Source organism: Brassica napus, chromosome C9 (genome assembly GCF_020379485.1).
Source record: "Brassica napus cultivar Da-Ae chromosome C9, Da-Ae, whole genome shotgun sequence".
In the NCBI taxonomy this organism is placed as follows: domain Eukaryota; kingdom Viridiplantae; phylum Streptophyta; class Magnoliopsida; order Brassicales; family Brassicaceae; genus Brassica; species Brassica napus.
The window spans coordinates 3,888,009-3,904,607 of NC_063452.1; the positions used below are offsets into that span (position 1 = coordinate 3,888,009).

General features: G+C 35.5%; 3 protein-coding genes and 1 long non-coding RNA gene across 6 annotated transcripts; 1 reads left to right on the forward strand and 3 right to left on the reverse strand.

Annotated features, from left to right (window-relative positions):
* Positions 1–480: 480 nt before the first annotated feature.
* On the reverse strand, positions 481–1,851 carry LOC106365992. 3 transcript variants are annotated; one of them, XR_001273565.3, is made up of 5 exons: positions 1,690–1,851; positions 1,427–1,603; positions 1,261–1,293; positions 1,110–1,172; positions 481–959 (listed from the first exon to the last, which is right to left on the reverse strand). It is a non-coding gene; the product is annotated as an uncharacterized LOC106365992 (long non-coding RNA). The 3 variants fall into 3 exon arrangements; XR_001273566.3 differs by having other exon boundaries at positions 481–705; positions 782–959; positions 1,261–1,603; XR_001273564.3 differs by having other exon boundaries at positions 1,261–1,603.
* Positions 1,852–3,435: 1,584 nt separating this feature from the next.
* Positions 3,436–4,444, reverse strand: LOC106364062 (zinc finger protein 3-like). The gene has a single exon (XM_013803706.3). It carries the CDS (start codon positions 4,315–4,317, stop codon positions 3,562–3,564), a length of 756 nt encoding a protein of 251 aa, XP_013659160.1. The 5' UTR covers positions 4,318–4,444; the 3' UTR covers positions 3,436–3,561.
* Positions 4,445–8,024: 3,580 nt separating this feature from the next.
* LOC125592299 (zinc finger BED domain-containing protein RICESLEEPER 2-like) lies at positions 8,025–9,634 on the forward strand. The gene is made up of 2 exons (XM_048767093.1): positions 8,025–8,363; positions 8,465–9,634. Exons 1-2 carry the CDS (start codon positions 8,025–8,027, stop codon positions 9,632–9,634), a joined length of 1,509 nt encoding a protein of 502 aa, XP_048623050.1.
* A 1,253-nt stretch (positions 9,635–10,887) lies between these two features.
* Positions 10,888–15,527, reverse strand: LOC106365993 (transcription initiation factor TFIID subunit 5). Its single transcript, XM_013805520.3, has 19 exons — positions 15,257–15,527; positions 15,012–15,093; positions 14,850–14,928; positions 14,673–14,770; positions 14,524–14,580; positions 14,313–14,400; positions 14,113–14,222; positions 13,878–13,985; positions 13,645–13,796; positions 13,359–13,469; positions 13,215–13,284; positions 13,089–13,125; positions 12,775–12,930; positions 12,608–12,684; positions 12,400–12,516; positions 11,732–11,997; positions 11,460–11,555; positions 11,295–11,367; positions 10,888–11,183 (listed from the first exon to the last, which is right to left on the reverse strand). Exons 1-19 carry the CDS (start codon positions 15,427–15,429, stop codon positions 11,127–11,129), a joined length of 2,007 nt encoding a protein of 668 aa, XP_013660974.2. The 5' UTR covers positions 15,430–15,527; the 3' UTR covers positions 10,888–11,126.
* Between the last annotated feature and the right edge of the window lie 1,072 nt (positions 15,528–16,599).

The window sequence follows — 16,599 nt, forward strand, 5'->3', positions numbered from 1 at the left end:
GTTTTCATCACTTCAATCTTGTCTTCTTGTGTGAATTGGTGGAATTTTCTTTGTAGAAGTTAAGAGTCTTCATTTTGTGACATACTTGTTTCACTGAGGTCTTTAGGATGATGCTGAACCCGTGGTTTATGGAATTTGTTGTTGCTATCAACCGTTTTAGTTTTTCTTAGTTAGTTGAACACCATATGAATTTGGAAATCTGGATATTGAATTATTTGTGTGTTTGGTACTGTTTATGAATCGAATTTGTGACTTAGTGCGTGAGAATAGAGCAACGATCTGCTGTTAATAGTGATTCTTACTAACATGAACGTGAATCACCGGAAGTGTCAGGATTGATAAACCATGAAAAATCCCATTGTGTGTGATATACAATCATTTTCGTATGAATGTGTTTGCTTAGTTTTTGTCCATGTTCTTTTAAAAACTGGTGTATTTAATAATCACAATCAAATGTTAAAATTCTCAAAAAGAAGCAAATAAGTTGTTAAAAATAAACTCTCTTCTCATTTCAAAAATATAGTTTTGAAGATCTATGTAGTCAATTACATATTAGCGCTCAAATTCTATCAACAAAAAACAGGGAAAATGAAAAGCATAAAGATTAATATGTCTGCACTAAATTAACATATAGCTTAGTGTGGCCAGCTGAAAAGTATCATAAGCACCATCTATGTAGCTTATGCGGGCATCAAAACCTAGGCCCTGTCACCATAAACATGTAATTTTGATCAACCTCAGATACATAATGTGAAGGGGACAGATGAATCAAGAACATAACCTTAAGTTAGTCTAGTGGCCAGTGGACATGAATTGAATATGCAAGAAAAATAAAATGTGAAACAACTTTCTGAACAAAGAACACCATGAATTCCTCAGTAGTGTATTGATGAAATTACTCAGTAGTGTTTGTACTACATGAATTCAGCCGCACAAAGAACACCATGAATTCCTGAACACTTGAGAAAACGAAAAGACATCAATTAAATAGTGTATTTAAACTTGATTTACAAAGAAAACTAAGCTAGGAATTACAAAGTACATGCTCATGGAGCTCTGTTCGCAACGGATTCATAGCTAAAAATGTGTAGTACAGAGTACAGACTTACATTAATTATTTCTTCAGTCTTCAGATCTTTCCGGTCAAATAGCCAAATATTGATTCGAAGTTTCTGCGTGACAAATACAAACCAGAAGATAAATCAGAAAACCCATTGATAACTTACATTGTTATGGAAAATCGACTGTTATGGAGCTTACACTTTGAAAACCCCTAAAACTCAAGTTATGGAGCTGCCACGAAACCACCAGAAAATAAAGCAATTTTTTTTGTTTTGAAAAAAAAATAGCAAAATTCAATCAAAGAAAACAGAGAAAGTAGTCATAACAACACATATGAAGAAGGAAAATATCCAAGGAAATATACGATTGGCTGGATCATAATCCTCTGGGATTTGGTGGTTCCATGGCTGTCGAGATTTTTAGATCTCTCTAAAGCTTTAGGAAAGTTGTGGAGATAGCAGAGAGATGAGTAGCAGAGAGATGTGGAGATAGCAAAAACTTATGATTAGAGATATATCATGGTCGCTTGCATCATGGTCGACTGAAACATGATTAGAGATATATCAGTATCAAGAAACATGGAGAAGATCCAGAAACACAAATATGAAAATCTGGAAACTAACTTACATTCACATCCGACCCAGATCGGAGAAAAAAACCCTAGTATTAGCCATGTTGAAAGTGATGAGTATGAGATTTTAGTGTTACGAAGATAAGATGAGATCAAAGGGAAGACTACTCACACATATTTATACGGAGATCGCCGCATATAGGGCTGTTCAATATGGTAAAACCGAACCGTACCGAACCGAATCGAACCGAAATAGACAATATGGTTTGGTTTTGGTATATACCATATAAACCGAATGGATATAATTTTATAAAAACCGTAGGATTTGGATATGGTTTGGTATATAACCGATTAAACCGAATAAACCGAACAAAACCGACTAAAAGTATAAACATGTAAATATGTATCTATTTTATAACAATACATGAATATCTATTTGTTATATAAGTTAAATTTGTGTTAATAACTATTACCATAATGTTATAGTAATAAAGAATAATTTGTAAAACAATTGAACTATAATTAAATAACAATACATCGCAATTCAGACATCTTATTTTTAAGTTTTTTTATCTTTTTGCTTTATTTTAGTATTCACTAAATTAATATGAAGATTATATATAAATTTGATAGAAAATAATTAATGGAAAATTTTCATAACTTTTTTCTTATCTATAAACAAACAGAGTTTCGTGTTCAACCGAAAAACATGATTTTAATGAACACTAAATATGGAAGAGTGAAAAAACTTTTCTTTCATGTTTCTGTTTTGTTTCATATTTTTATTTTCAAAATTTCAGGCTCTGATTTTAATTATAGATTTGATTATTTTATTTGATGGTAGAAGCATTTTTACTTTTTTGTTCATTTATTTGAACATGTAATATATTTTTAATAAATGACTGTGTTGACAATATGACTCTAAAATTCATTTTATATGATCTCAAACTAAATAATTATGTTTTTTGGTATAAACCGAATAAACCAAAAACCGACGGTATATAAACCGAACCGAACCGAAGTAAATATGGATTTAGAATGGTAGTTATATTTTACTAACCGAAATACCGAAATACCGAAAACCGAAAAAAACCGAACCTAAACCGAACCGATATCCGGATTGAACACCCCTAGCCGCATATCATATCGAAACGTAGCATTGAAGACGACGTAGTGGGAGAGCGAATCAATGTGATTAATCACGAAGCTTTTACGCAAAACGTTTCAGATGGTGGAAGAATCGGAAAAGTTTTATGGTCGCCGTAGCAGGAGAAGGGAGACAATCTTCTTCGTTTCTCGTCTGGTAATAGGGTTAGAGGCACTTCTCTTCGCGTCGGGCCTGAAGTCTGACCAAGTCCTTAAGCCCAGTAACATACAACGACATAAGCCCACAATGCCAAGACTTAATGAAACGCAGAGCATCATTTACCTGACACATATCGCCGTATCCTGCGTCGATTTATCTAACTGGATGCTGAGGTGGCTGGCTGAGAGGAGAAAACCATTTTTTATAGTAATAGATGTTTGGTTCTGTTTGACTGTCTTGTTAGCAACTTTTAAATAAAAAGAATGATTGTTCTAACTTTTAGGTAAACCAACTTTGACATTATAATATTATATCCTTTTTCTTGTGACTATAGAACCAAATCTTTCCTCAGATCTCAATGTCTTCTATTTTCCTTTATACACATTTCTTTTCCAGTTCTAGGAATTAGATATGCAGCATATGCTTTACACTGTTGCTGGGTGTCTACATGAAATCCACTATGTATGTATAGTCGACAAATCCAAGACTAAGTAGATACGTGAAAAGATGTACATTAGATATTTTTACTAGACAGGAACATATACACATAAGAGTGTTAATTGATAACAATCAATGAAAACACAGAAAAATATACTAAATGCAAGAATCAAGAAAAAGACATTTAAAGCTTGAGGGATAAGTCAAGATTCTGCTTCTCTTCCTGAATTGTGCTTAACAATCCTTCGTCTCCTTGCCATTGTTCAAGAGTCAGTGACCCTACTAGATTCCTTCCTATGTTGCTCGATGATCTAGCCATGTTATTGGATCGTGAAGTTACTGAAGGGCACATCATCATCGTCTGATGCTGCTGCTGATTATGATGAAAATGAAAATGATCCATTGAAGAAAGTTTACCTATTGTTGGTTGTTGATCAAGTGGTAGTCTTGACCAGTTGATATGACCACCAAACCCGTTATATGAACTTATATTGTGGCTCATCGAGTGCGCTTGGATCCCCAAAGACCTGTTATTGTATTGTCCATGGAAAGAAACTGGAGAGAAACCGTAAGGATGTCCAAAAGCCGAAGCTGATGCTGCCATTCGCTGCCCTCTCTTTGCCAACGTCCTCTCTCTCTTGTGTGCGTTTTGGTGACCACCAAGTGCTTGTGAGCTATAGAAAGATCTTTGACAGTAGTTGCATGAGAATAGTTTGTGTTCCGTGGATGTAGCCGACCCGTTATAACTCTGGTTAACATTGATACTCGTGTCTATGCAGTCGAGGAGACTGAGTTCTTGAGTAGAATCATTTACGTCTGTTTCTTCACCTTTAAAACTCTGTTCTTGGCTCTGGTTTAGAGAATCTTGACATGGAAAAGCTGTGGAGGAAGCCATGCAAGAGGGATCTGAAGGCAGTTGCTTCTCCCTAGAAGTGTCCATGAGAGCTAAAAAGAGAACATATTATTTTTTTTTTTCTTTTCCAAGTGATGATTTCTTCTCTCTCTCTTTCTATTATTAATAGCTATGAAAGAAGCTTTATATCTGTAAACAGGAGCAGGAGTATATGGTATTAGAAAGGAATAGACAAAGAAAACAATGCCCTAATAGTAAAACAGTTTCTTAGATATTTTTGTAATAACAAGTATTGGACCAAAGTACTATGGAGATGAGAGCGATAGGTTGGTTTGGTTTGCTATCACACACTTTTCACAAAACACTTAAAAGCTAGCTTATTGGAACTCCACCATCTACATTTATACCTTATATAAATATACGTTAATAACCCAATCCTCACGACAGGTCATCAGGTTAGTCCTTTGCCCTGATCAATAAGTTGAAACTGGTAAGTTGGTATATGTGCAGTATTTTCTTTAAGTGGATTACAAACGACAACTGAAAACATGAAGCAGTGCTCAAAACAGTTATGAAGCTAGTACATCTGATGAAATGACAGGAGAGGAAAATGACAATAAATTTTAAAGGATTGATGTCCAAAAGAAAATATATATGTACTGGAAATGGACCATCTAAATTATTTTCAGGTCAGTTTATGAATACTTTATGTAACTCCACGTGGTAAGTGGCCATTTCTGTCTCCTCTAGCTTCTCTTGTGGGTCTTTCCTTCAATCTTTTTTTCTTCTGTTCTTTTGTACTCTCTATTAAGAGACCAGACCGTAGATCAAACTAGTTACAGAGTATATAGCGTTATTCGGATTTAGTCAAGCAAGTGTATGCCCCTCACCCTGGGTATTTTGCTATCATTACTTTTTTGACATTTTATAATTAGTTGTGTTTAGTAAGAAATCATCCAGGGAGATCTACACCAATATATTATATATCATCTTGTAAACCACGCTTTCCAAGAACAAATTTTCCATGATTCCAAAATCGAGTTTTTATTAAAAAAAAACTAAAACACCAGCTCTAATACTATCTGATGTAGCAAAAGTTACGATAACACAATTAACCTATTGATTCTTAGAATAACTAGGAAACATTGTCCTCTTGAAATCGTCGAGAGTCTCACACAAACAACATGGGTGATAATCGGTTTGAAAATCTCTTTATTTGATTAATGATAATCTTGGGCAGATCTGTTTCAATATTATGTGTGATCCATTTTATTATGTATCTTAGTGAGATACTTTAACTAGAACTATATGACTTAAAATAACTTATCTTTTGTCCAAAAAGAAAAAAGAATAACTTCTCTTTATGAGAGAGATCAACCTTTTGTTTGTGTGAAACGTTAAGGAAAACAAATATTTATGAAACTTCCACGCTCTTCTTTCTTTATCATCTAAAGAGGTTTGTAGATCATTCGTCAATACAAAGTTTGGTTTCCCACTTAATTTTATCATGAAATACAACTAGGTTGCATGGAGAAAGTCGCTTTATTCCACCAATCAGAACTTCTCTTTTGAACACCACGTCAGCAACATAAAACCCACTTTGGCACTGAGTAAAGGTTTTTTTTTATTATTATTTCTTAATCAGCATCATCGCCTGGGCGTTATGTTATAACTGCAAACGAGCTAACGGCATTTCCATCACTACTCCATTTTTTCTTTTAAAATGGAGTAAAAATAAATATGAAATAAGAAATGCTCCATATTTTGCTCCATAATAAAATTTACTCTATAAATGGAGTAATCTATTTTTTTTGTTCATCACTCCATTCATTATGGAGTAGAAAATAGAGTAGGGTTAGAACAATTTTACTCCATTTTGGACGAAAAATAGAGTTTTACATCGGAGATACTCTAATACACTAGTTACCATTTCCAAAACTTTAGCTTAAACTTATTTAGCAAAGGATGTACTTTCTTTAGCTTGTAATGAATATGGAATATCTAATGGTTAGATTGTGTAATTGTCGTTTGCCATCTGCGACCATACTTGGTGGGTCCAACGTTACTAATGGCCGACACAGAAATGGTAAAAGCTGATTCAGAGTTTTCAATTGCAAATTCACTATTTTTGCTTATACTTATAGTGCATACATGGTGGGGACGTTATATTCTAAGGCCATCATTATTACTAGGACAATTTTAAGTCCTTAAAATAAAAAAAGCAAAGGACACAAGAGATATCAAAGGACGAAAAACTGAGCTGCGACGTTACTTATATAACGACTTTCCCCCTCGGTCCTGGTGTTTTTGTGGATCCCCTGCCCTTAAGGACCGGCTGGGACGTTGCGATAATGTTGCCCTAAGTTATATTAGTACTAGTACTATATCTCTCTAACTCTTTGTTAAAGAAATCCCTAGCTTGCTTGTAACAGCAATACAATGATCTGAATTTTGGACTGGCAAGTAATGTGAGTCGCCCGAAGCTTATTATTGTTGCCCAGTATGCAGACTGTGACAGAGTAGATATGCATCATATAAGCTTTATATGTTTCTGAAAGAAAATAAAATGGTTAATGAGAAAACGGAGTGGGGAAGATGTAAGATATGTAGAAACACATCCCCAACATGTAATTATACAAATGTCTAATCATATATTAACCAGGTCTACTTTTGGTGTCTTCATCCAAAACTTGAGTTAATGTCTTTCAAAAGGTTTTTTCCTTTTTTTTTTGGAAAATCCTACAAACCAAATAGGAATGTTATAACGGGTTTCTTTAGCGGGTTTTTAATGGGTATTAAAAATAAACAAAAGCCCATTTAGACCCAATTAGGGTACTGGGTTTTCAATGGGTTATCCGACTAAGACCCATTTATTATATGGGGTTTAGCTAAAATAAATGGGGACCCTACTAACCCATTTAAGTTTTATTTTCTTTAATCAAAAACGTTGTCGTTTAATTTTCATGTACAGATTTTCTAATTATATAAAAAAAAAAAAATTATGTCTACTCTTTCTCTCCGCCGAATCTCAATCTCTACAAGCATCGAAGGTTTGATCTCTCTTCCTATCAGCTTCCATGTTTATATCTTCTGGGTATCGTTTATTTTAGTGGACGGCGGAGAATCATCATCGGTCGGAGAAGGACAAAAAAAAAGGTAACGACGGAAGTTTATTCCCACTCCTCTCTCTGTATCTCTCGTATCAGCTTTCATGATGTAGCTAAGACGATCGCTTGAACATAGTTCATACGTTTGTTCGTACTCGTATGTGACTGTTTCAGTTTTGCACAAGTTTTCCTTTTTCCAGGTCTCTGAATGATTAGGTTTGCGTATCTCGATTCGTGTTTCTTTAATTGTATTATCTGCTTTTGGATTGTGAAGTGGTGATTGGTGAATCTGTAATCTCGGGGGTAAAAAGCGTTTTTATTGGAAAGTCTGTGTCGTGATTGTGATTTGCTTTGTTCCATTGATATTATTTGATTATATATTTGTGACGTGATTGTGATTTCCTTATGTTTTTTTGTTTGTGATTGTGCTAGAATCTAGATTGATTAAAAAAATCTATTCTTGTTGCTTTTCTCTACGAAACATTGTGTGAATTCATGACTCATGTATAAACCTGAGAGGCTGAGATATTGACATCTTGATCATTACTCTTCGCCTGTTTGATTGATGTTTGATGTGTCTTTTTCCAGTACGTGGATACATGAGTTATTTTAGATTGTGCTAGAATCTAGATTGACTAAGAAAATCTATTTTTGTTCTTTAGTTACAGCATGGATCAGTTAATAGACATGAATGAAGAAGATGCTCTAGCTGAGATAAATTTAGAAGATACACAACCACAAGCACAACAAAGTGAAACTCAAGTAGGGGAATCAACTCAAGCTCCACGCAAGAGACGTAAAACATCGCTCGTTTGGGAAGACTTTGTGTCAGTGGGAGTAGAAGAAGATGGCAAAGAAAGGGCCAAGTGTTTGCATTGCGGTACGAAGTTAGTGACACGTAGTGAAACGAATCACATCTTTGGGACTCATCATCTTCAACGCCACTTGGATACTTGTTCAAAGAAGCCTTTGAAGGAAGCTAAACCCGCATATGATCAAAAGATAGATCGTGGTCTGATTAGCGAGGTAATCATATATCATGATCTCCCTTTTAGATATGTAGAATATGAGAAGGTCCGAGAACGAGACAAGTATTTAAATCCAGAGTTTCAGCCTATTTGAGACAGACCGCTGCTGCTGATATTTTTAGGAAGTATGAAATAGAAAAAGAAAAGCTGAAAAAAGTGTTTGCTGGCCACCTTGGTCGGGTTTGCTTCACTTCTGATCTCTGGACATCTCGTCCTCATAACTTAGGATATATTTGTCTTACTGCGCACTTCATTGATGATGGTTGGAACTTGCATAGTAAGATTCTGGCTTTTTGTGATTTTAAACCGCCACACACAGGAGAAGAAATCGCTAATAAGATTTTCGAGTGTATGATGGAATGGGGTTTAGATAAGAAGGTGTTCTCTATTACCTTGGACAATGCTACTAACAATGATAGTATGCAGAGAAACCTCAAGGAAAAGCTTCAGATGATTAGTGGTTCTGGCTTGTTACGTGATGGCAAATTTTTGCATATAAGATGTTGTGCTCACATTATGAATTTGATAGTAAAAGAAGGCTTAGAATTAGCAAAGGATCTCCTATATAACATCAGGGAAAGTGTTAGATACGTGAAGGCATCTCAGACAAGAATTCAAGTGTTTGCAGCGTGTGTAGAGCGAGTGAGGAGTGGAAGTGGAGCTGGTTTATCACTGGATGTTCCTACTAGGTGGAATTCTACGTATGAAATGCTAGTTAGGGCATTGAAGTTCAGGAAAGCATTTGAAAACTTGGCTGTTGTTGACAGAAACTACCATTCATTACCTTCTGAAGATGAGTGGAATCGTGGAGAAAAAATAAGTGAGTTGCTGAAACCTTTCAGTATCATTACTACTCATTTTTCAGGATCTAAGTATCCCACATCTTGTGTGTACTTCACTCAAGTTTGGAGGATTGAGCTACTGCTGAAAAAATTTGCGAGTTGTGATGATTATGATCTGAGGCAAATGGCTAAAGATATGCAAGTTAAGTTTACTAAGTACTGGGAGGAATACATCATCATTTTGGCTATGGGAGCAATATTAGATCCAAGAATGAAGTTGGATGTGCTTGAGAAAGCTTATGAGAGAGTGGATCCTGCTACTTCTAGCTTAAAAACTGAAGTATTTAGGACTAACTTGATTGATCTTTATAAGGAGTATCAGGATGGGACCCGAGGCAGTTCTTCAGGTGCTTCACCTGTTCCAAATCCACAGGATCTAGTTACTGGATCTCCTCTTGAAGATGATTTAGACAATGAAAATTCTTAGCATCATCACTCATATTTTTCATTTACCCGGCCGTTTGGTTGCTTGATTGAACTCATTTACATGATCTAGTTGCTTCTAACTTTCAATTTAATATTAGGATCTCTTTGAACTAGAAAGAAGCCTTGGAAGTGATATGGGAAACACAAAAACACATTTAGATGTGTATTTGGAGGAGAAAAGGCTATATAGAAAGTCATTTCCTGATTTGGATGTTTTAAGCTATTGGAGAGAGAACCAGTCTAGATTTGGTGATTTAGCTACTATGGCACGTGATATTCTTAGTATCTCAATCACCACAGTTGCTTCAGAATCAGCATTTAGCATTGGTGGTCGAGTCTTAACTCCCTACAGAAACCGTTTGCTTCCCAAGAATGTTCAAGCTTTGCTTTGTATCCGTAACTGGCTGCGTGGATTTGCAGAATATGAAGGTAAATTTCATAATTTATTAAAAATATTGTATAATGTGTTTTATGCTAATTCACCTGTTGACTTGTAGGTACTACAGAAGATGTTGATGATATGTGCAAGGAAGATGATGTTGGGAAGACTACAAGTGCTTCTGGAGTTGGAAGTTCAAGATCAGAAGGCTCAAGTGTACCACCATGAAACATGTTTGAGACTTTCTTTTATTATGTTTGGAAACATAACGAGAATAATTTGGTGCCTTTGTTTTGGTAGTTATTGAACTTGTTTAAGTTATTAACTTTGTTATTGTAATGCCACTTTGAGATTCTAGTTATTTGAGTATATATTTGCTGGCATCAGTCGTATGTAGCAACTAGCAAGTAAGCAACTCCATTATTCTTGTTTCGTGTCTCACAGTTTCACGACTCCCTCTTGATCTTTGGTTTTAATATGTTCCCACATTTGGGTTCAATTAATATCAAAAGTTTCAAACATTTCTTTCACAATTGAAGATTTTTTTATCATTATACATGTTTTCAAATTGTTTTTATTATTTTATTTTATTTAAATTAAATTAAGTAGTGACCATTAAAAATTACAATATTATTTAAGAATATAAATTTTTGTACCATATAATTTGATTAACAATATAATTAAAACAAGAAAGGTATGAAACAAATTAAAAAAAGAGTTAAATGGGTCTAAATGGGACTTAATGGGTCAAGGTAAAATTTGTGGGTTTAAATGGGGAGCGCTAATAGACCTTAAAACTAAATGGGTCTAAATGGGGTGGGTTCTAAATGGGTTGGGTCTAAATGGGGTGCGTTTACCCATTTTAACATCCCTAAAACCAAACATGCTCCAAGTGATTTCCGGATTGGATTGCATACATAGTAGTTTACTAAGAGAATCTCAACATCTTTGGAATTTAGAAATGACAAGCCAAGGCCATAAACAAGTAAGTAACCTTTTGGGAGATATTGATAAGAGTATCAAGAGGACTGACTATTCTACACCTGATTTCTTCTGATCTACAACAGCTTGCAAGAATGTAAAAGCAGCAAATCTCAGATACCATTGTTTTCCATCAGCTTGCGGGTTTAGCGAGCGCTCCTGCAGCAAACAGCAGATTTCTCCGAGAAAACTGTACCAATGTAAACACACACACACAAAAAATAAAAAGAGTTTTAGCATAGAGAGCTTTGTAATACTATTAAGCACACGCCCTCGAACTTTGGTTCTAATACAAACTTACTCTGAGAGCGTGAACTGGTGTGGACTTGGTGGGGAAAGTCCTGAGCGAGCGCAGTCTGTTCGAGTTTCCATTTCTGATCAACAATAAATGATAAAATCATTTTTAACAAAACAAACTAAAATTCAAAGGGAACAATGATACAGTTTTAGGATGGAGTAAACTCACTTTTCCTCGGCCTTGGTCAATTTGGTACTTGAGGTGACGTCCCACAGTTTCACTGTGCAGTCCGCAGATCCAGAAGCCAGAAGAGACCCCTCGCCGCTGTAACAGAAAAAAAAAACAGGTTAGTAGTTCTTGGATCATTGGAAGTGCAGTTTGCGGGTTCACTATGCCAACCAAGCCCAGCGACCCTATATCACTCTCCACAACCTATAACGAGAATCCTCCCTAACTGAGTGATGAAAGAAAATAATTTCCTGCTTATCTCGCTGTCTCACCTGTAAGAGAGACTCCATACACATGAATTATGGCCCATGAGAGGTGTGATGCAGCGAGCTGTTGAGAGGTCCCACATCATTATAGTTCCATCTTCATCACCAGAGGCCATATACCTCCCATCTGGAGACATCGCCAATGATAAAACCATGCTCCTGTGTCCAATGAATATCCTGACACATTCTCCTGTTTGAACATCCCAGAGTCTAACCGTCTTATCACTAGAACCGGTTGCAATGTAGTTACAATTGGGATGCCACTGTACACACTGAAACAAGGATTTTGACAAGTACATGAAAGGCACATCAATAGTTATCCAAATGGAAACTGAGATCGCTTATTTGTATTACTGTCAATCCAAATAGTTAAGTAATCCAACGTAACCTTATGACTTCAAGGAGCTTAAAGACAATCTCTAAATCAACTATAAACTGGTAGTTTTCTCAAAAAAAAAACTATAAACTGGTTGATTCGTAACTTATGATTGCCAGGGCCAAATTAAAATATGAAAGGCTACTAAAAGTCAATAAACAATGCAAAGTGTTAGCTAAACCATTTAAACTGTGACACAGTAAACTAATGCCGTGCATGAATTAATAACTCAAACGGTCCCTTTTATTTAAACTCTATAAATTAAAACCCCAACGATCAAGATGAGGGAGACGCTTACATCAACATCAGATAGATGCCCTGCCATTATCCGCAGAGGTTGTACTCGGTCCATTGACCAAATCCGTGCAGTGCGATCATGAGAACAGCTTGCAAAGTAATGCCCAAAAGGGCTAAACTGCACCATGAAACGAGTATATATATACATGACCGTTCTTCATAAATTCCAGTTAATGTAAGACAAAGGTGTGAAAATTGAACAGTTATACCTGGACATCCCACACAGGGTAATTGTGACCTTTGTAGCACACAAGATTGGCATTTAGTTGTGTGCTCCACAGCCGTACTGCACTTATGAATACATGGTTGGTAACTAAGAAAACTCCAAACTAATGACGGAGTATATGGATATGTAGAGTGAAAGACATATACATACTCGTTGTATCTGCTGAAGAAGATAATACAAAATCTCCAGGTGGACTGAAAGTGGCCGAGTAAACTGGCCCTGAGTGACCCAGTAATAATGTATAATTTCTTCTGCCATTTGGTCCAACGTTTTGATCATTTGTATCACTTTCACCTTGCAAAGCACCTGAACCAGACAGCATTAGTGTCCATAATTTCTCATGGAAACAAAAACAAGAATCATTAAAACAACAAAACGAACAAGGGAAATGTATGAAGAATGTATCCTTTTTAATTGCGGATGTCAAATAATTGTTATCACAATGAATATCATTAAAAACATACCACTGCCAGCTTGTCCTATCTTCGCCATGTCCCAGACCTGAACACCATAATCGTCAATTAGGCATCATTTCGGAGAGTAAAAAAACAAAACCAAAGAAACATATACAACCATTCAAGAATAAGAACCTTTATTGATGAATCTGAGAACCCACCAGCAACCAGAGAACCATCATGAGATATAGATGCACAGTTTAACCTGGGGGACGATAAATGAGTGAGCAACAAGTTGCAAATAAACAGCAAAACATTAGGAGGAGATGACGACATTACCCGTTATGAGTATTAACAAATGTATAAAAGCTGACAGATGGCATTGCAACACTACTCAACTGCACACGGTTTCTCAGGTCTTCAAGGATGGATTCCTCTACATCCGTTGACCTGACATAAAGAAAATTTATATGGAAAAAAATCTAAGTTACAGTAGCTTAGTTTGTCACACCTACTATATTTATTTTCTCCTTTAATCAGTCATGCATCGTCCATATATATTGTCTGTTCATTACTCTTTCATAAAATCCTAACATAAGAAAATGAGTAAGGGATTCGAAATTACATGACTGGCAAGGCAAGTTCCGGTTTCACACGTGGTGCCGGCGATACTATGCTGGTCTCCTGACGTGCAACTTTTGCTGTTGCATTTCCTGCTTTGTCCTTCTTTAACTTTTTTAAGGAAGAGCCTTGCTTTCCAATTTCGTTGGATCTTTTCTGAACACGGTATCAACTGACGAGTGAATATGGAACTTTTCGTCCAGAAAATTATTTATCTAAGTTGAAGCTACTTATCACCTTACTATCATCAATGTCCCCGTCTTTACTTTCTCCTTGTCCCTTCTCAGAATCAGACAGTAGACTTCCCGTCTTCTCGAGGCGATCTTCCAGCGAGTCTTCAAGCAACTATGAAATAAAAATGCATTTGTAGTTAGTGACTTCGCAAATATAAGATCTTCGCTGGGATGAGGTATAAACTATTATCCCTCCAGAAAAAAAAGAGAGAGTAAGGAGCTTTAAGAAAAATACATACTCCCCACTGTATTTCTTTTTGATTGACGTGATCAGCTGTCTCCTGAAAACTTCCAACAATGGTGACAGCGTCTATGTCATCAGATGAGGAATTAGGCTGTCCCGAGTAGACTGTAACAAATGACCCACAGCTGGATTCAGTCTACTACTCAGATATCTGCTACATGCTTAGGCACATATACGAGAAAGGAACACAATTACCTTGGAAATTGATGTGCTCGTTAATAATACCGAGCATTAAAGTAGATTCCGTCCTATGTAGATACTGAAGCAACAGATCATACGAATACTGCAACATTAAGCAAGCACATTAGAAGTCCGCAGCCATGGAATCCAATTAATCAGACCAGAAACCTCGAAGCATTTGCCAGTAGTAACAACAGCTAGTAATCATTTTCCACTTTAGTTTTACCTGACAAATCTTGATGTTGACCTTGCTTTGTCTAAGAGAACGAGCAAACTCCATCTCCTGATAAGAAACAAGGTCATAATAAGACAGTTGAAATAGGAAAAATAAAAAAAGAATCCTTTATCAATATTATAAAGGTTAGCTTTAAAAACCTCTAGATGAGAAGGAACAAGAACGCCTTCCAGCTTCTGAAGATCCCTTAAATGTATCATTTCATGATCTCTGCGGAAGCTGTTGAAGAAGGATCTCGCTGGAACACAAGGAAAAAAAAAACCTATGCTTAGAAAAAAGAACTCAGAATGTTGAGAATTGTATAACTGAAAGGTTACCTTCTTGAGTGTGCCCTTTACCAACCAGGTCCATGTAACAATGAATAAACACTGGATACATCACTCGCAGCAATTCATGCTACAAAATCCGAAGCAGCTCATCAGTTAACGGTTAGAAAATGAGACCTAAGAAACATGGCCAAAGGGAGAAAAGATGCTGACTTTATATAGATCCAACGAGTTATAAGCCCATGACCTAAGTTTGCTGTAACCGTCCCGGTACCGAGTTGGATCATTCTCTGATCTGCGAAAAAAAAAACAAATTGCATCAACAAACCCTTAATTTCTTCCCCTAATCACTTATAAATTGATAGAAAATTTCTCAACAGTTTTACATTACAAATACTTAGGGTTTCAAATTCCCCACACACACACAAAAATTCCCCAAATCAAGGGAGATAGATTACTGGGAGAAGGAGCGGATGAGCTTGGTGAGCTCAGGATCGTTATGGTAATCCGTGGAATTGAAGGTGCCACCATTGTTGTGGTGAAGAGCTTCTTGAAGCTGTTTAGCTGCGCTGTTGAAGCCCTTCTTCTTCAAGTAGCCCATTACGAACTCGTCTACTTGCTCTGGATCCATTCTTCTTCTTTCTTCCTCTCTCTCGATTCAAATCTCTTCTCTATCTCTTTCGCTCACTGAGTTCTTCTTCTGTTCTCAATTGGTTGCTTACCTTCCGTCAAATCTCGGGTCTGGTGAAGCAATTTCGAGTAATCTCAAGGCCTTTTGATTAATGGGCCGGTTCTAATTGGCCCACTAAATTTACTTCCGGTTTAGATATACCGATGGGTAATTCTGCCGTTTTCGAGTTTTGATCACAACAGATAACAATGACCGCAATGTTTTATTTAATAAGTAAAAAGACCATAATACCTTAGATACAAAAAAAAATAAAAAACAAAAAATAATTAAAAATTAAAAAAGTTAATTTTTTTATATTGTTTTAGATTATATGTTTTCAAATTCGAACTTTTTTATAATTTTTTCTTTTTTTTGAATTTTTTTTGAATTTTTTTAAATTTTCTTTTTGTAATTCGAAAATACTTTTTGAAACTATTTTAAAAAATTTTATTTTCAAATTTTTAATATTTATTTTTTATTTTATAAAATTTTAAATCTCAATCTTAAATCCCCATCTCTCAATTATAAACCTTAAGGTTTAGACTAGTTAACCATAGGGGTATAAATGTATATTTACCTCTTTAATGAAATATTTTGGTCATTTTGATCCTTAAAATCTATATTTGTGACATAAACTTTTTTAGTGCTATCATAGGGTGTTTCCCTATACGGATACCTGATGGTATTAAACTACATAAACATTAATTTAATTATATATTTCGAGAGAAAAAAATTATCAGATATAAATTTTGAATTCTTGGATTTTTTTTTTTACTTTTACCTTTCTTTTTTTCTTTATTTCTCGTTATTTTCGAATTTTAAAATATGAAAAATTGTCTGTGATAGCTTTTTTAAGTTTTTGTCACAAAAATAGCATTCTATGAAGAAAATGACCAAAATAAGTTTTATTAAAAGGTAAAAATGTATTTTTACTCTACGTTTAACTAATATAGACTTAAGATTCAGAGTTAAGGGATGAAATTTTGGGGATATGGTTCCATAGTGCTTCAACTATATAAAACCAAGGATAGCATTAACTCCACTGAGTAAGAACCGGGACAAGTTGACGTGGAACTTTCTCAGGAGACACAAGCCCATACGATTCTTCAAGATCAACATCTTCTATCTCCA